The sequence below is a fragment of the Rana temporaria genome, chromosome 6 (genome assembly GCF_905171775.1).
Source record: "Rana temporaria chromosome 6, aRanTem1.1, whole genome shotgun sequence".
NCBI lineage: Eukaryota > Metazoa > Chordata > Amphibia > Anura > Ranidae > Rana > Rana temporaria.
In genome coordinates this window covers 135,629,371-135,649,907 of record NC_053494.1, presented here as the reverse complement: position 1 = coordinate 135,649,907, position 20,537 = coordinate 135,629,371, and the positions used below count along the sequence as shown (strand labels likewise).

The 20,537-nt window shown below is 43.6% G+C and overlaps 1 protein-coding gene across 4 annotated transcripts in view; it reads right to left on the bottom strand.

Annotated features, from left to right (window-relative positions):
• Positions 1 to 324: 324 nt before the first annotated feature.
• ADPRH (ADP-ribosylarginine hydrolase) overlaps positions 325 to 20,537 on the bottom strand; it is a 47,838-nt gene continuing 27,625 nt past the window's right edge. For all 4 annotated transcript variants that reach the window (XM_040357408.1, XM_040357410.1, XM_040357411.1 and 1 more), the window contains exons 2-4: positions 17,239 to 17,596; positions 8,284 to 8,644; positions 325 to 909 (exon numbers count right to left, since the gene is read on the bottom strand). In XM_040357408.1, the coding sequence (XP_040213342.1) occupies positions 519 to 909; positions 8,284 to 8,644; positions 17,239 to 17,596 (1,110 nt within the window). In that variant the 3' untranslated portion in view covers positions 325 to 518. The remainder of the gene's footprint in view (positions 910 to 8,283; positions 8,645 to 17,238; positions 17,597 to 20,537) is intronic.

The window sequence follows — 20,537 nt, the reverse complement described above, 5'->3', positions numbered from 1 at the left end:
TCGTTTTTGCTCTCAAGTTGCTGTAATTCTTCTCTGATCTCCACACTTCCTGGTTGTCTGTTTCCTGATGACCACAGTACTGGGAGCTTTCTCTCTGTGGTCACTAATCAAGGAGGTGTGATTACTGTGTGTCTAAAACCCCTCAACACCAATCGGTTTCATTTTCCAAACCATCACTGCCCTGTATTGGCTCTGTGGCTCTGTACATCACAGAAGCAGGAAACGGCATGCAAAAACGAACTAGAAACTGCAGGTACATTATATGATTGATTTTTATCTATTTTTAATCATTTTTAAAAGGAATCAGTAAACTATTATGTCTCTATACCCTGTAAACAGTCATTTCAGCAAAAACATTTTTTTCCTTTACAACTCCTTTAAAAAGGGGGGGGGGAGGGGCTTACCCTGACTGCAAGTGTAAAGGAGGCCTAAATATGCGTATTATCAGAAGTATCCCTGCCAGCATAGGAAAGAAGTCATGTTCACCCTGTACCCAGAATCTAGATTTGATGTTCCCACTACAATGTGAGCTGGTACAGATCTCTACCAAGCTTTTCGAGCCTATCCCTGTATTCCAAATTCTTGTAGTTGGCTTTGGGGACGTCCTTGAATCCATACATAGCTCCCCACCAGGCACCAGCAATGGCAGCTGTAGAATCACTATCCCCACCATGAAAAAAAGCCCGATGAGAAAGTTCTGTCCAGTTGTCTCCAGAACCAAGGATGGCATCGTAAGCAATCAAGGGGGCATCATGACCAGCGCTTCCAGCCCACCCACCATAGCTGTGTGAAGTATAAAATTCATCTCGTTCTTTTACATCGTACTTCTCTGGGAATGTTGGCTGGGATGTTCCATCTGAAATACCCCTTTCTTCAAGGTATTTCTGCCAATGACCTTCAAAATAGGACCTGTTAATATAAAAGATGTAAAGAATTGTAAACTATCATACATGACATGTTCTCTTTGCTTTTATTAGCAATATGTTACATGGACATGTGGTATTTTTGTAAAACACATGTAATAAATGGCCCAGATTCAGTAAGCAATTGCCCCTGCGTAACCATAGTTACGCAGCGCAATTGCTGACTTGCGCCGGCGTAACGAGTTCTCCTGATTCAGAGAACTCGTTACGCCGACTGCAGCCTAAAATCTGCGTGGCATAAGGCTCTTATGCCACGCAGATTTTAGGCTGCATTCTTGCGATGACCGCTAGGGGGCGTTCCCATTGTGGTCAGCGTATAGTATGCAAATTGCATACTTACGCCGATTCACAATGTTGCGCGCCCCCTGCGTACGCAAGTTACGTCGTTTCCGTACGGCGTGTTTAGCGTAAGGCTGCCCCTTCTAATAGCAGGGGCAGCCAATGCTAAACTATACCCGGCGTTCCCGCGTCGCGACGTTCGAATTTTACATTGTTTGCGTAAGTGAATCGTGAATGGCGCTGGACGCCATTCACGTTCACTTTGAAGCAAATGACGTCCTTGCGACGTCATTTGCCGCAATGCACGTCGGGAAAGTTTCCCGACGGAGCATGCGCTCTACGCTAGGCGCGGGAGCGCGCCTAATTTAAAAGATTAACGCCCCCGGCGGGATCATTTACATTGCGCGCGCTTACGCCCGGCAATTTTGCCGGCGCGCCCTCGCAATTTACGGAGCTACTGCTCCGTGAATCGAGTGCAGCGCAAAATATTTGCGGGGGGCGCAGGGCAAAATCGTTGCCCTGCGCCTCCGCAAATAGAGCGCAATTCTTTCTGAATCCGGGCCCATGATCATAATAAAGGGGAGCATGGCATCCACACTGTAAACCCCTGTGCCCAAATGAATAAAAGAGGAAACTCACTTTTGGAGAAAATTCTATTAATTACAGCAAAATAACAAGGTTTTACCTGCACACAAGTTAAATTAAAACTAAAGCTAAAATGTATTTGTTTTAGTTGTGGATAGAATAGGAAATAAATAAAACCTCTGTCACATTTTTTGTAATTTTTTTTTCTTTCTATCTTTTTATCTTTAGCTTTAATACCAGGCACTTTTACCCCCTTCCTGCCCAGGCCAATATTCAGCTTTCAATGCGGTCACACTTTAAATGACAGTTGCATGGTCATGCGACACTGTGTCCATATGAAATGTTTATCATTCTTTTGACACAAATAGAGCTTTTCATTTGGTGGTATTTATTCACTGCTGTTTTTTTTTGCTAAAAAAATAACAAAACAAAAAAAAGACAGAAAAAAAAAAGTTATAGTTTCTGTCAAAAAGTTTGTGAATAAGTAATTTTTCTCCTTTACAGATGTGCGCTGATGAGGAGGCACTGATGAGGTGGCACCAATATGCCGCACTATTGGGCACTGATGAGCACTGATAGGTGTCACTTATGGGCAATAATAGGTGCACAGAAAGGCAGCACTGACTTGCATCACTGATGGGCACAGATTGGCATCACTGCTGGGGCTGCACTGATTATAAACGCACTGATTATCTGTACAGGTCTCCCCTGTGAGAAAATGCTGCTGATCGGCACTCCTCTCCTCACACTGGGTCAGGCGCTTCTTTGTTTACATGTGATCAGCTGTAACAGTTGACAGCAGGCCACGGCTGAAATTTGATCTATCTATGGGCAGGTTGGTTATCCATTGATCCACTTCAGTACAACCAGCCTGTCAGATCATTTGCATGCGATTAGTGCAGGTGGGTATAGCCGTGTTCTTTCCCAAGTAGCTGTTCAGCTGCGATTTAGATGCAATATTTTGGAGCCGGCGGCTACCTGCGTCTTTGACATTAGCTGGTTGTTAGGCCCCTTTCACATTGAGGCGTTTTTCATGCGGTACAGCGCTAAAAATAGCGCTGCTATACCGCATGAAAAAATCATGCCCTGCAGGCATCAATGTGAAAGCCCGAAGGCTTTCACACTGAAGCGGTGCGGTAGCAGGACCGCTCCAAAAGTCCTGCTAGCCCGGGGATATGCAATTAGCGGACCTCCAACTGTTGCAGAACTACAATTCCCATGAGGCATAGCAAGACTCTGACAGCCACAAGCATGACACCCAGAGTCAGAGGCATGATGGGACTTGTAGTTTTGCAACAGCTGGAGGTCCGCTAATTGCATATCCCTGTGCTAGCCGCATCTTTGGAGCGGTATAGGCGCCTTCCCATTGAAATCAATGGGAAACCGCGGTAATACCGCCCGCAATGCGGGCGGTATTAACCCTTTTTCGGCCGCTAGCGGGGGTTAAAACCTCACCGCTAGCGCCCGAATATCGCGGTAAATACGACAGTATAGCGGCGCTACAAATAGCGCGGCTATACCGTCACAGCGGCTCCACCGCCCAGTGTGATAGCAGCCTTAAGGACCAGGGCGGGAAGCTGACTGCATATAAGTAAGAGGATTAAGGATCCACAAGAATGTGTGACTCATCAGCTGACAGCTAAATGTTAAAAAGAAAAAAAAAATGTGGGGGTCCCTCTCAATCCATACAGGGCCTCTTTGGGTCTAGTACAGATTTTAAGGGTTACACCACATACGGCGTGGGGTCCCCGCCCCCCCGAATCCATACCAGACCCCCACAGCAAAAAAAATAATAATAAAAAAGCATCTTCCCCACAACCATGGCCAATGGTTGTGGGGGTCTGCGGGCAGAGGTCTTATCAGAATCTGGAAGCCGCCTTTAACAAAAGAGCCCCCAGATCCCACCCCCCCATGTGAATGAGTATAGGGTACATTTTACTAAGGGTGAACCGAATGGAGATTTTGGTGCCGAAACGCAAAATGAAGGATGCACTAGGCTGAAAATGACAGTTTTAAAAAAATATTTATATTTTTATATATATTTGTATTATATTCGACTTTTTAATTAATATCATCAATTTTAATTATTATGAATTTATTGTTAGCCATTATTGGCACCTTTAGGCCCCGTACAGACGACCGAACATGTCTGCTGAAACTGGTCCGCGGACCAGTTTCAGCAGACATGTTCGGTCGTGTGTAGGACCGAGCGGACAGGATTCCAGCATACATTTGCCCGCCGGGCCTTTTTCCAGCGGGCAAATATTTCTGGACTTGTTTTAAAACAGCCCGCTGGAATCCTGTCCGCTCAGACATGTTCGGTCGTCTGTACAGACCTACCGTACATGTCCGAGCGCCCGCCATCCCTCGCATGCGTCGAATGACTTTGACGCATGCGTGGAAGCATTGAACTGGCAGGGCCGCCCACGTCATCGGCGCGGCCACGCCCCGCGTATAGTTTACGCGCGGATTTCTGTATGATGGTGAGTACAGCCACCATACAGAAATCCCCGGGCAGACATGTACGGTGAAAACGGTCCGGCGGACCGCTTTCATCGTACATGTTTGGTCGTCTGTACACGGCCTTAGTGCAAGAAAGGTCAAGAAAAATGCAGTCTGCAGTCTCTAACCATCTCCTGTATCATGTCTGCAATCTCTTGCTTAAACTTAAACACACTGCTAATAGTATTAGCAACATTTCATTCGGTTCACCTCTAGCAGACATGATACAGGAGATGGCCAGAGACTGCAGACATGATACAGGAGATCAATGCAGCCTCTTCAGTGCCCATCGTATGCAGCCTCACCAGTGCCCGTCATATGCAGCCTCACCAGTGCCCGTCATATGCAGCCTCACCAGTGCCCGTCATATGCAGCCTCACCAGTGCCCGTCATATGCAGCCTCAGCAGTCCCACCAGTGCCGGTCATATGCAGCCTCAGCAGTCCCACCAGTGCCTGTCATATGCAGCCTGCCAGTGCCCATCATATGCAGTGTGCCAGTGCCCAACATATGCAACCTGCCAGTGCCCATCATTTGCAACCTTCCAGTGCATGTCATATGCAGCCTGCCAGTGTCCAGCAGCCCCCCAGTGCCCATCATATGCAGCCTGCCAGTGCCCATCATATGCAGCTTGCCAATGCCTAGCAGCACCCATCATATGCAGCTTGCCAGTGCCCATTATATGCAGCTTGCCAGTGCCCATCATATGCAGCTTGCCAGTGCCCGCATCAGCAGCGATCTTCGTGTCACGGATCTGGATTTGAATTGCCCGGGCCACAGTAACAATGTCCCGCCTCCTGTAATCACGTTACACTGATACAATGTCCCACCATTGGATCAGTGTGCTGTCTATCACAGGAGGTGGGACACTGTTACTGTGGCCGGGCGATTCAGCTCTGTGAAACATGGAGATCGTGGTGAGGAGAGGAGAAGGGAGGGGAGGACTGGGAGCGCCAGGAGGACACTCCCACAATGGGCGGCACCCGGGGCGGACAACGCCCCCTTTTTTCATTCGGCCAAATGAAAAAACACAGTTTTCGGCCAATAATTTTACCCACATTCATTCACCAAAAAAGTATAAAAAAAAAAACTAAAAATACAGACCCAGCCCATGGCGCCGATCACTCCACAGGCAGGCAGAACCGGGATCTGACAATGTTAAACAAAGCAGATCCCGTTTTGTCAGGAGAGTAGAGTGTGATTGTCTGTTCTTAGTGATTAGGAACAGCGATCTCTCTGTACTCCGTGTCAGTCTATTCCACCCACAGTTAGAAAGCACCTCCCTAGGACACACTTAATCCTGTGATCACCCCTGGTGTTAACCCCTTCTCCTCACAGAACAGGGATTTGTGCGTTTACACACATGTCCCTGTTCTGCCTCTCGTGGCCGCGATCGCTCGCAGCTGGCGGTCATAGCGACCGCTGGTCACAAGCATTGGTTCAAAAAGGATACAATTGGTATATATGTGAACAGAGCCTTATGGAGGCACAGACAGCAGTAACCCGACTGTTCTAATCCCTTTCTACTCCAAAACAACAACCAAAAAATGTATACTATAAAAAATGTAAATATGGTTAACAAAGGGTTAAACCTGTATAAATGTATAGTTATAGTTAAAGTGGTTGTAAACCTTTGTGTTTTTTCACCTTAATGCATTCTATGCATTAAGGTGAAAAAACACCTTGCAGTCACTGAGCTTCCCAGAGGGGGTTAGCTCTTGCGGGGAGGAGCCGTGAGAGCCGCCGTGGGACCCCAGAAGAGGACGATCAGGGCCGCTCTGTGCAAAACCAACTGCACAGTGGAGGTAAGTATGACATTTTTATTTATTTATTTTAATAAAAAAAAAACCTTTACACCCCCTTTAACAAGCTTACAATTCACACAGAACCCTAATTTATGAACAATGGTTACAGCTGTAGCTTTCATTTATAAAACTAATGATGAGCAGGACTGAGTTGTCACACTGCCAACACAGAAGGAAAGTCCAAACTGTGCATGAAATGTGCAAAATCATTATACCATCAGGGAAACCGGAATTTCAAAACCGGTGCAAAGGCAGCCAAATGTATTTGCAAATCAAGATTTTTCTTGCTGCCACCTTCCTTGACTTCACCCTTCCCTAAAGAAGAAGTGTTAAAGGAGAGGTACACCTTGAAATAAAAGGAGAGGTACACCTTGAAATAAAAGGAAGAGGTACACATTGAAATAAAAGGAGGAGTGGTACACATTGAAATAAAAGGAAGAGTGGTACACATTGAAATAAAAGGAGGAGAGGTACACATTGAAATAAAAGGAGGAGAGGTACACATTGAAATACAAGGAAGAGTGGTACACATTGAAATAAAAGGAAGAGTGGTACACATTGAAATAAAAGGAGGAGTGGTACACATTGAAATAAAAGGAGGAGAGGTAAACATCGAAATAAAAGGAGGAGAGGTACACATTGAAATAAAAGAAGAGGTACACATTTAAATAATAGGAGGAGAGGTACACATTGAAATAAAAGGAGGAGAGGTACACATTGAAATACAAGGAAGAGTGGTACACATTGAAATAAAAGGAAGAGTGGTACACATTGAAATAAAAGGAGGAGTGGTACACATTGAAATAAAAGGAGGAGAGGTAAACATCGAAATAAAAGGAGGAGAGGTACACATTGAAATAAAAGAAGAGGTACACATTTAAATAATAGGAGGAGAGGTACACATTGAAATAAAAGGAGGAGAGGTACACATTGAAATACAAGGAGGAGAGGTACACATTGAAATAAAAGGAGGAGTGGTACACATTGAAATAAAAGGAGGAGAGGTACACATTGAAATAAAAGGAGGAGTGGTACACATTGAAATAAAAGGAGGAGAGGTACACATTGGAATAAAAAGAGGAGTGGTACACATTTAAATAAAAGGAGGAGAGGTACACATTGGAATAAAAAGAGGAGTGGTACACATTGAAATAAAAGGAGGAGAGGTACACATTGAAATAAAAGGAGGAGAGGTACACCTTGAGATAAAAGGAGGAGAGGTACACATTGAAATAAAAGGAGGAGTGGTACACATTGAAATAAAAGGAGAGGTACACATTGAAATAAAAGGAGGAGAGGTACACATTGAAATAAAAGGAGGAGTGGTACACATTGAAATAAAAGGAGAGGTGCACGTTGAAATAAAAGGAGGAGAGGTACACATTGAAATAAAAGGAGAGGTACACATTGAAATAAAAGGAGGAGAGGTACACATTGAAAAAAAAGGAGGAGAGGTACACATTGAAATAAAAGGAGGAGAGGTACACATTGAAATAAATGGATGAGTGGTACACATTGAAATAAAAGGAGAGGTACACATTGAAATAAAAGGAGGAGAGGTACACATTGAAATAAATGGATGAGTGGTACACATTGAAATAAAAGGAGAGGTACACATTGAAATAAAAGGAGGAGAGGTACACATTGAAATAAAAGGAGGAGTGGTACACATTGAAATAAAAGGAGGAGAGGTACACATTGAAATAAAAGGAGGAGTGGTACACATTGAAATAAAAGGAGGAAAGGTACACATTGAAATAAAAGGAGGAGTGGTACACATTGAAATAAAAGGAGGAGTGGTACACATTGAAATAAAAGGAGGAAAGGTACACATTGAAATAAAAGGAGGAGAGGTACACATTGAAATAAAAGGAGGAGTGGTACACATTGAAATAAAGTGCTCTGCTCACCCCCCCCCCCCCTGACTTTTATGTGACTTTCTCCCTAGTATCTCTGACTTCTGGACATGGTCTCTCTGTGGAGAGATTGTGCAGGCATGGCCAGTATACAGAGGATTTCTGGAAAGGATTTAACCAAACTCTGGTGACCAAAAGATCATAATAAGTAGGCATCTTGGGAGGAGTTTTTTGGGGGATTTTGGGTCAGGGTGGGGAATCAAAAAGGATACGATTCTCTACATTTTTTAAAGAATACCAATTTCATATATGAAAATAATGCAAAGTTGCTTACCATGATTTCAAATTTGGTTTAACTTCATGACCGGCAGCACTGATATATTCCTTTGCTTTAGTGAGGACATCTAGCAATGCTTTGCCCCACTCATGCGGTGGCTTGCGGTTTACAGCATAGGAGGTGAAGAGTGCGGCCGCCAGTGAACCAAGATATCCCGTAGGGTGATGATGGGTCATCCTGCCACTTTCTATGCTGACCCGGATCAAGTCGTCGAGTTGTTCTGGATGACGAAATCTCAGTCCAATACACATTGCACGCATGGCTGCACCACATCCACCTCCAGCTTTATTAAACGGAATTTTCCAGCCATTTGGGACATCGGGCTTTAACATCTCAGCACCGCTCATGCAGGTTGAACCTGGGTAAAATCAAATAGTAGTTTAAAATGATTAGAATAGTATTATGAATTTTTCTAACAAAATGATGCCAAGTATAGACAATTTGTAGAGACCTGGCAGCTAATTTGAATTAAAACAGCGCATACTAGACCAAGGCAGGCTGGGTTAACCCCAAACATTCTGCGTCACCACTAACAAAAATTATTTGGTTACAATTTTTAACAAATGTTCAAAGTTTGAGGAGTGTGTTCTGAAGTAAATACCTGTATGAGAAACACTCAATGCAACCCAGGAATGAAAGAACTGCACACTTCACTTGAGGCTTCCCACTCAGGTATTTTGCTTTTTGACACGTTGCGTTTAAGGCATGTGAATAGTTATTACAAGCATAGTCAAAACAATATCTTACTCAACTCCCAATACTTCTGCATATCCAAGTTTATAAATGAAGGCAGAGAGATAGGCAATGAGAATGTGCCAAGTGCAGTAAGCCACAGCAATTTACCAAATTTAATTTACTGTAATCAGTATAGTCAGATGAGGATTGCGGAGACCTATGCATTACTGTTTAACCTTACAGAGAAAACCAAACTTTTCTGGCGTGGGATCTCAGGGCTGCATGATTTTTGGATGCAGCACAGGATCCAGATAAAGGATAGCCAAGTATGCAGCAAGGTTAAACCGGAGTTCCACTCAAAAATTGAACTTCTGCTTTAAACCCTCCTCACCCCCTTACACATCACATTTGGCATGCCAATTTCTTGGGGGGTGGGTACCACTTCCGCTCGGACTGCCTAGGCGTCTCAAGTGAAAGTTTCTCCTCTCCCACTCCCTCCCTGCAATTTTCTGGGACATGTCACAGGTCCCAGAAGATTGCCTGGCCAATGAGGAGCAGCGAAACTCACGTAAGCGCAGTGCGTACCTGACTGTGAATCCGCAAGCCGTTACAGCCGGGTGCCTACACTTGTGATTCCGGCACCGGGGAGAGGCGAGGGAGAAGAGCGAGGCTTCGGGTGGCCGCATCGCTGGATTGTGGGACAGACGAGTTTCTGTTTATTAAAAGTCAGCAGCTCCACTTTTTGTAGCTGTAGACTTTTAATATAATTAAAAACGACAAACTCTGCTTCAAAAGTTAGGGCTCTTTCACACGTCAGCTCAGTTTTTTAGATCAGTTTTTTTTTCATCAGTTGATCCGTTTTTCCATCAGTTTTTTGTCCGTTTTCCGTCCGTTTTCCGTCCGTTTTCCGTCCGTTTTTCCATCAGTTTTTCCATCCGTTTTTCCATCCATTTTTCCATCCGTTTTTTTTGGGGGCTTTTTACATATTTTGATGAAAAACGGATGTTAGCGGATCGGATGGTAAACGGATCATCCGCTAACGTCCGTTTTTCGTCCGTTCCGTTTTTTTGACGGAAGAAAAATAGGGTTTTCTTCCGTCCAAAAAAACGGAACTTAACGCAGACGGATGCTAACGGACGTTAGCGGATGCTCATCCCCTAACGGACGTTAACCTATAGGGAAGCATTGCGGTCCGTTAACGGACGTCCAAAAAACGGACAAACAGAATGGACGTGTGAAAGAGCCTTTAGGAGGAGAACAAGGGTGCCATATTCAAAAGACCATTAAAAAAAAAAGGGGGGGGCAGCAAAAACACATGGCTGTGATTTAAACATATGCCTAGAACTCAGCTTGCGTTGGAATGCCAAAGTATGCAATGTGCTAATAAAAGAAATTGGAGGAGAAAAAAATCCAGACCCAGAGAGGAAAGCCTGGTCATGTGAAGTGTCAAAGTTATGTCATCAGCCTCTCCTTCAATCACAGAATTCTTCATACAGCAGAAAGAACCCCATAAAACACTGCAGGAGTTATACAGAGGCATTAAAGGGGTTGTAAAGGTAAAACAAAATTCCCCTAAATAGCTTCCTTTACCTTAGTGCAGTCCTCCTTCACTTACCTCATCCTTCCATTTTGCTTTTAAATGTCCTTATTTCTTCTGAGAAATCCTCACTTCCTGTTCTTCTGTCTGTAACTCCACACAGTAATGCGAGGCTTTCTCCCTGGTGTGCAGTGTCGTGCTTGCCCCCTCCCTTGAGGGGGGAGGAGGCGAGCAGATAGAGAAATGAGCTGTGTGTTAGTGGGCGTCCTGACTCTCCTGTACTCCAAGGGAGGGGGCGAGCATGACACTCCACACCAGGGAGAAAGCCTTGCATTACTGTGTGGAGTTACAGACAGAAGAACAGGAAGTGAGGATTTCTCAGAAGAAATAAAGAAAATTTAAAAGCAAAATCGAAGGATGAGGTAAGTGCAGGAGGACTGCACTAAGGTAAAGGAAGCTATTTAGGGGAAACAATTTTTACCTTTACAACCCCTTTAATTTACAAAACGAAACATAAAATAAAAGGATAGTACAGTGTAATACGTAATACTGCAGTGTGATATCATCGCTAACAGGTCCAACTTCAACCAATATCTGCATAGAGTGGGGAAGGGTTAGAACATCAACTTTTAATGTAATGTTTCCTTTTGGGATATTTCTCTTCATTGCCTGTCTAGATGGGAAAACTACCCAATGTGGACATAGGTAAAAAAGGTAAATATAAAATTTTGTTTTTTGGGGTTATATATGCTTTAAAGTGTTTGTTACCCCAACATTTCATATTCCTGATATGTGCCTGCTGTACCATGTACTTGTATGGGACCGTATCCTGTTCTCTTTGTATTGCTTCCTTTGTGTGAAATGCCTGGTGTTCCTGCCATTCCCTCTGCTTTCCTTTCAAAAAAACTGACCTCACTAAGGTGTCCACACAGAGGATCGCCGCTGATCTCAGCTCATAAAACGGTTTATGAAACAGATGATCGGGGGGGGGGGGGTATGTTCTCCCCCGATGATTTCCGCACACAGAGAAGCTGTCATTGACTGACACAGAAACAGCCAGTTTATGAAGCTGTGATCTCAGCACCTCAGGAGGTGGAGAATCGGGGAGAGAAGAAAAAAAATACAAAAAAAAACTCTACAGCTACTGCCATTTTTATAACGTTCAATGTGCATGAGGTCTTAAGAGGAGTTTTTAAGCTGTAAAAACAATCTAACTCTGATAGAAGCTTAAAGGGGTTGTAAACCCTCATTTTTATTTATTTTTTAATAACAAACATGTCATACTTACCTCCACTGTGCAGTTCATTTTGCAGAGAGTGGCCCCAGTCCCCCTCTTCTGGGGCCCCTCAGCAGTGCTGGTGGCTCCTCCCCGCATTGAGTGTCCATGTTGGACAAGGCTCTCCTATGGTGGACACCCATGCGGGCACACTCCAGAGTCCTACATCTGTGTCCATTTACACAGAATGCAGGACTTGGCCCCCGGCGCCGCATCATTGGATTTGATTGACAGCAGTGGGAGCCAATGGCCGCGCTGCTGTCAATCTATCCAACCAGGACACAAAACACCAGCTAAAGCTGGTGTGCTCGTTCCCGGATGGAAGATGACAGCTTTTAGGTATGTAAAATGGGGGGGCTGCAGCACTACAGAAGGTTTTTCACCTTAAAGTGGATGTAAACCGGAATTTTTTTTTTAATGTCATAATGTACAGTATAAGATTTCCTATCATCTGTGCCCAGTCTTGCCACACAGAGTTAATCCAGCTCTGAGCAATCCTCTTTTATTGTTCAGTGAAATAAAACGGACTTACAGAGAAAAATCTTAGTCAGTTCCGGCCCCTTGCTGTGAGTGACAGGTTATTTACATATCTAATGCACTAGCCTGGAGACAGGCATTATGTTTTAATACCCACCCCCACTCCTTTTCTGAAGTCATGTGGTTACTTTTCTGGATTTTGACTGGATGTTAGTGATCATAGCAGAATTCAGTGTAAGGAATACATAGGAAAAAATGCATGTTGACAAGGGGAGTGTAGAGGAGGGCGGGGAGTCTACTGACATCACGACTCCACCCACCGAGCTCCAGACAACAGATCCACCCACAGAATCTGCAGTTTTTCAGTTCTTATAACAGACAGAGGGGAGACATTTGACAGGTAAGAATACATGCAGAGGCATCTATATCCTTATAGATCAGCACTATGGCAGTAGTTTAGAAAGGATGAGAGTGGGTTTACATCCACTTTAATGCATTAGAGGTGAAAAACCTTGAGGTTTTACAACCCCTTTAAAAACTTTAAAAAATTTGGCTATTCTGCGTTTATCAGCGTTTTTAAGCCATATGTTTTTGTGGGAGTATAGTCTTTCTAAAGAAATGCTACAACTAAAAAAAACGCTACTGCAAAAAACGCAGCAAACTTATTCTACAGCTACAGCTTTCTATAGCTAATGCTCCTGGCATTTTTATAACATCCAGTGTGCATGAGACCTAAGTGTTAGCATTGTTAATAGGGTGAGAATTTTGTAATAGAGCCACGTTTGGCTTATAAAGCCATTAAAGCGGATGTGCCAGTAAAAAAAAATATTAAAAGCCAGCAGCTACAAATACTGCAGCTGCTGACTTTTAATATTAGGACACTTACCTGTCCTGGAGTCCAGCGCCGATCGCAGCAGATGACGAGCGATCGCTCGTCTCTCTGCTGCTCCCCCCGCCATCCTCAGTGAGGGAACCAGGAAGTGAAGCGCTCCGGCTTCACTACCCGGTTCCGTACGGCGCATTCGCGAGTCGCGCTGCTCCCGCTGATTGGCTCACATGCTGTGTACTGGGAGTCGAGTGTTCCCAGCACACAACGGGGGACAGACGGGAAGTCTGGAAAAACCCGTCTTTTGCCCGAGACGTGTGGCCGGAAGTGGGTGCAAATACCTGTCTTTAGACAGGTATATGCACCCCCCTCCCCCCTGAAAGGTGTCAAATGTGACACCGGAGGGGGGGCGGGTTCCGATCAGCGTGAGTTCCACTTTAGGGTGGAGCTCCGCTTTAAGCACCCTAGTCATTAAAAAAATTATGACATTAGTACTTTATTTAAAGGAAATCTGTGTTAAGGAAGTAGCTGGCCTCTCTTAAAATGATAGCTGACTGCTTGTCATGCCAAAGTATTTTCTGAGTCAGTGACCTGGAGCAGGTATAACCTGTATATCAGGAGCCATAACATCACTCCTGGTCTGCATGCTTGTTCTAGATTATTCACATTAGAGAGAGCCAGACTGGCACTAACATTTTCAGAAGGAGGTCAGTTTTATTCTTTTTTTACATTTCTCCAAGCACAGGTTTGAATACAAAATAAATATCTATACTTGGTGCCCTTTTTGCATTTCTTCCAGGTTGGTGTCGTAATCCAGCACTCCTTCTACCTCTTGCCTTCCTGTAGTAAAAAAAAAACCCGTCTCTACCGCTCTCTTTCCTTGTACAGGGTGACTTTTCTTGTAAACTACAAGCAGCCATGCCCATACACATTTCTTAGACATGCCAGCCATTGGTGAAGGACATGCATGTAGGCTATTAGGTGGATTCAGAAAGATTTAGGCCGGCGTATCAGTAGATACGCCGGCCTAAGTCAGAATCTGTGCCGACGCAAATTTAAGCGTATTCTGGTAACCAGATACGCTTAAATTAGGCTAAGATACGAGCGGCGTAAGTGTAATTTTTAGGCTGGCCGCTAGGTGGTGCTTCCATTGTGGTCGGCGTAGAATATGTAAATCACTAGATATGCTGATTCACGAATGTACGCCTGGCCGACGTAGTACAGATACGCCGTTTACGCAAGGCATTTTCAGGCGTATAGTTATTCCATCAAATAGCTGGACTAGTAATGTTAAGTATGGCCGTTGTTCCCGTTCGAAATTTGAAAATTTTACGTCGCTTGCGTAAGTCGTCCGTGAATAGGGCTGGACGTAATTTACGTCTACGTTGAAACCGATACGTCCGTGCGGCGTACTTAGCCGCAATGCACACTGGGATATGTACACGGACGGCGCATGCGCCGTTCTTAAAAAACGTCAATCACGTCAGGTCACACTTCATATACATAAAACACGCCCCCCACATCCTCATTTGAATTAGGCGCGCTTACGCTGGCCCCATTTACGCTACGCCACCGTAACTTAGCAGGCAAGTACTTTGTGAATAGTGTTGAGCGGAATACGCCATATTCGATTTCGCGATATATCACGAATATATAGACGAATATTCGTGAAATATTCGTTAAAAATAAAAAAAAAAATTTGCGAAATTTCGCTAATGCGAAATTGATTGCGAAATTCTCGTCCGCGCATGCACGCTAAGAACACGCGAGAACGGAGATCATTTCCTGGATCTTTGCCAGTCGATTTTCGGATCGCTATTTTGTGCTGCCCAGCGATACGAAGATGGTGGGGAGTAACTTTTCATCCAGTGAGGAAAAACTGCCGATTAGTGTAAGTAATTTCACCACTGTTATTTCATTATCTTTAACTGCATTTTAGACTAGTTTAAAAGTTAGGATATAAGATCAGATATTAGTATTTCCCAAACAGTGTGTCTCCAGCTGTTGCAAAACTACACACGACTACGACACGGACAGCTACTAAACAGGAACTAAAATACTACAGCTAAAACTTTTTTTTTTTTTTTTTTTTTTTTTAGACTGAAGGACGCAGACAAGGACGAGGACTACAAATACTAAACTAATATGCACTAAACACTAACTCTACTTACACAAACTTATATGACTAAACTAAAGCTAATTTTTTGGGTTTTTTTTTTTTTTATACACAAAACACAGAGACTAAACACACACTAAACTAAGCTACCTTAACCACTTCCTTACTGGGCACATATACCCCTTCCTGACCAGGTGAAATTTCAGCTTGTGGCACTGCGTCACTTTAACTGACAATTGCGCGGTCGTGCGACGTGGCTCCCAAACAAAATTGATGTCCTTTTTTCCCCACAAATAGAGCTTTCTTTTGGTGGTATTTGATCGCCTCTGCGTTTTTTTTTTTTTTGCGCTATAAACAAAAATAGAGCGACAATTTTGAAAAAAAAACAATATTTTTTACTTGTTGCTATAATAAATAGCCCAATTTTTTTTAAAAAACATTTTTTTTTCTCAGTCTAGGCGATACGTATTCTTCTACATATTTTTGAAAAAAAAAAAAAAAATCGCAAGAAGCGTCTGGTTTGCGCAAAAGTTATTGCGCTTACAAAATAGGGGACAGAATTATTATTATTTTTTATTATTTTTTTTACTACTTATGGCGGCGATCAGCATTTTTTTCCTTACTGCGACGTTATGGCGGACACATCGGACACTTTTGACACATTTTTGGCGCCATTCACATTTATACAGCGACAGTGCTATAAATATGCATTGATTACTGTATAAATGTGACTGGCATTGAAGGGGTTAACACTAGGGGGTGAGGAAGGGGTTAAATGTGTTTCCCTAAATTGTGTTCTAACTGTGTGTGAAGGGGGGTGACTGGGGGAGGTGACCGATCTGTGTCCCTATGTACAAGGGACACAGATCGGTCTCCTCTCTCCCCTGACAGGACGTGGAGCTCTGTGTTTACACACAGAGCTCCACGTCTTGTCCCTGTAGCCGCCGATCGCGAGTCCCTGGCGGACATCACGGCCGCCAGGCACTCGCATCGGCATCTCAGCGATGCGGCGAGCACGCCACCGTCGGACGCGCGCGCGCCCGCCCCGCAGGATGCGTGCGCAGGCCGTCTTTTTACGGCCTGTTAGAGATTGACAACCACCCCGCGGCCGTATAAAGTCGTACGGCCGTCGGGTAGCGGTTAAAGAAATGTACACTTACACTAACTACACAGAAATCTATCTAACACTAAGCTACACTAACCTGGACAAAACAACACAAATCTGAGCTTTTAGAAAAGCTGTTGGGTCTTTTGCTTTGAAAAAAGCAGTTGGTTATAGAAGCAGGAAACTCAGAACTGAAAGCACTATAGGAAGCACAATGCTCTAAGCTCTAAGATCACAATACACTGGAAAAACGCACAGAAACACTCCACTCTCTCTAGCCACCTTGTGAATCTGCACTGAAATACTGCTGGGAGTGATCTTATATACTGGTCGTGCAGGCAGGTTCCTATTGGTTGCTATGGAGGTTGCTAACCTCTGACAACTGTGGTAGGAGAACTCTGATTGGCTCTGATGCAAAAGAAGGGCGGAGAAAGTATTCGCGAATATTCGTAATACGAATATTCGCGAAAGCGAATATTCGTCAACATAAAAGGATCGCCTCAGCTACTCTGCCCAGGGTCTCTAATCATACCAGCAATGCTTTTAGACGTCGATGGAGATCACTAGGATGTGATCTGTTTTAAAAATAAATGTGAAAAAATACGAATATTCGTAATAGCAAATTTTGACCGCGATATTCGAGTTATTCGCAAATACTCGAATATGCAATATTCGTAACGAATATTCGCAATACGAATATTCTTGAGCAACACTATTTGTGAATACAGTACTTGCCTTGCTAACTTACGGCGGCGTAGTGTAAACACGATACGCTACGCCGCCGCTAGTATGCGCCCGCCTATCTGAATCCACCTAAGGAAGTGGTTGTAAAGAAGCTGCAATTCAGTTGCTTATGTTACACGGTGCTTTAGCAAAGTAAACGTAATTCATTTAGGGATTACATATTCTCTAAACTTATCACATTGATGTTAATTCTTACCTGGAGCTCTGCCGTCCATGTCTTTCATGCATTCCTTATACTCCTTTGCTATCAGTGGGTATAGCTTGGCAGGAGTCGTGTCTTTGCCTGCTGCCACCAATGCTTCTGCTGTGGCAATGTGCATCACAGTGTCATCACTCACCATCCAGTTTTTTACATCAATGTTTTTTAAACCTCCTAGCTCAGCCAGTTCCTCATGAATTTGAGTGCCGCTCCTAGAAAACTCCCACCTTCCATCCTTGTAACCCAGAGCATCACCAGATCCACTGAGGACCATGGCAGCCTCATAATTTTCTACGAGTCCGGAGCACATTTCACTTCTGTAGAAAGTCTTACGGATCAGACCTGCAAATACAAGCTGGGAAATAGGAAGATATTATCAGATAGTAAAAAAGATGGATTCAAAAGGTATACAAGTGTGTCTGAAAAGTCAGAAAGTCTATATATCACATATTTGAACAATGCAAAAAAAACGTCAATGTTGTCCTAAGCGACCAAGAGATGGGATCTTGTTAGGATAAGCATTATGAGAAACGTATGGCAAATGTTATAATATTGTAATTTACACTAGAAACGTGATAGTCAGCTCCTGATTGTATGAGCAATGGCTAAAAGATTTTTTTGGGGTTCAGCTTTTACTATTAGCAAACAGACAGCCATCTTATTACAGATTTGTGATAGTTTACATTTTTGGGTTTGATATGTGCAAAATAAGATCACACAAATACTTATACGTATAACATGAAAGATACAGATAACAATGTAATAATATCAGAAAAAATAGCAAGAATAAGTAACTAAAGATGCTGTTTTGCCAGAGTCCCGTCCGCTTGCGCAGCATGGCACAGGTAATCACAAGCAGACGCATGTATGATGATAGAAAGCTCTGAGACAAGACTGAATATTCTAAGTTATATCTTTAGTATTTAGGACTTGTGTGTTATTAAAGGAGTTGTAAAGGAAAAAACATTTTTGCCTAAAATTAATGTCTGCAAGGTAGACAGACAGAATAGTGTAATGATTCTGTTAAAAAACGAGTAAATACCTATTAAATTCCTTCATCTATATCACCTCCGGTGTTCTAGTTTCTGTTCTCTCATTCACTTCCTGGTTTGCGGCGCTCGTTCATGTAAGAACTACATTTCCCAGTATGCATTGCGGCACGCCCAGTAATTCACACCTCCTTGAAGTCTCTAACACGTAGAGAGCGTCCTGCCACACAGATGTAGTTCCCAGGAGGGGGCGAGCACGTTACTGACCACCGCAGTAAAGCCTCCCTTCATGGTGGTGAGTAACAATCAGACAAGCAGGAAGTGAACAGAACAGAGAAGAAATAGAGCAACTTCTGAGCAAAAACGAACAATGAGGAAGTGAAAAGAGGAATGTCTGCAGGTAAAGGATGCTTATTATAAAAACAAATTTTTTCCTTTACAACCCCTTTAATGACCAACCGCCCTGGCCAACTCCCCTTGCAAGCAAAATGACCTTTTAAGTATCTGGTTAGTTTTTAATGACACTTTGGTATGAGGTCATTTAACCACTAGCCGACCAGCCGCCGCAGTTATACGGCGGCAGGCTGGCTCGGCTGTGCGAAATCACGTAGGTATACGCAATTTTGCATTTCAGCCATTAGGGGCACGCCCCCTGCTCGCCTCTGGTGCCGACGCGCGTGCCCAGCGGGCGCGATCACCGACGGGCACCTGCGATCGCTCGTTACAGAGCGAGAACCGGGAGCTGTGTGTGTAAACACACAGCTCCCGGTCCTGTCAGGGGGAGAAATGACTGTTCGTCTGTTCATACAATGTATGAACAGCGATCAGTCATTTCCCCTAGTCAGTCTCACCCCCTCCTTCAGTTAGAACACACCTAGGGAACATAATTAACCCCTTCCTCGCCCCCTAGTGTTAACCCCTTCCCTGCCAGTGGCATTTTTACAGTAATCAATGCATTTTTATAGCACTGATCGCTATAAAAATGCCAATGGTCCCAAAAATGTGTCAAAAGTGTCCGAAGTGTCCGCCATAATGTCGCAGTACCGATAAAAATCGCTGATTGTTTTTTTTATATATTTTTGGGGGATATTTATTACAGCAAAAAGTAAAAAAAAAATTTTTTTTTTTCAAAATCGTCGCTCTTTTTTTTGTCTATAGCGCAAAAAATAAAAACCGCAGAGGTGATCAAATACCACCAAAAGAAAGCTCTATTTGTGTGGGGAAAATTTTTTTTGGGAGCCACATCGCACGACCGCGCAATTGTCAGTTAAAGCGACGCAGTGCCGAATCGCAAAAATTGGCCCGGTCATTGACCAGCAAAATGGTCCGGGGCTGAAGTGGTTAAGGTAACTAGACTTTGAAGGCTAGCTTTCTTGGATCCTGTGAGACAACTGAACAACTTTTAATAAGAAATATGAAATATTCAATTTCTCCATCAGCAGAACAGTGGCTTAATTGTTAGCACTTCAGCATTGCAGTACTGAGGTTCTCGGTTTGAATTCCAGGTAGGCTACTACCTGCACATTCTTCCTCCACTTGCGTGGGTTTCCTCCCAAATTCCAAAGCCATGCTGGTAGGTAAATCGACTGCTGTCTAAATTCAGAATACTTTGTTAATTGGCTCTAGTATAGTATAGTAGGGCAGGGACTGATATAAATAAATTCCGAAAATCCGATCGTCTGTAGAAATTTTGACGCGCAAAATTCCGATGCATGCTCAAAAGCATCGAACTTAATTTTCTCGGCTCGTCGTAGTGTTGTACGTCCTCGCGTTCTTGACGGTCGAAAGTTCAACTATTGTGTGACCGTGTGTATGCAAGCCAAGCGGAATTCCGTCGGAAAAAAAACATCCAAGGTTTTTTCTAAGGAAAATCCGATTGTGTGTATGCGGCATTAGGCTACCTTTCCTTGCTTTATAGTCCAGGGATATGCAATTAGCTGACCTCCAGCTGTTGCAAAACTACAAGTCCCATCATGCCTCTGACTGCGTGTTATGCTTGTGGCTGTCAGAGTCTTGCTATGCCTCATGGGAATTGTAGTTCTGCAACAGCTGGAGGTCCGCTAATTGCATATCCCCGCTTTATACGGTATATAGGTTGTTGTCAGGGGATCTTCCACCATGATCAAAATAAAACGAATACTGTGTGGGCATATATATATACACACACACACACACACACAGTATCTCACAAAAGTGAGTACACCCTTCACATGTAAATATTTTACTATACCTTTTCAAGTGATAACACTGAAGAAATTACACTTTGCTACAATATAAAGTACCGTAGTGAGTGTACAGCTTGTATAA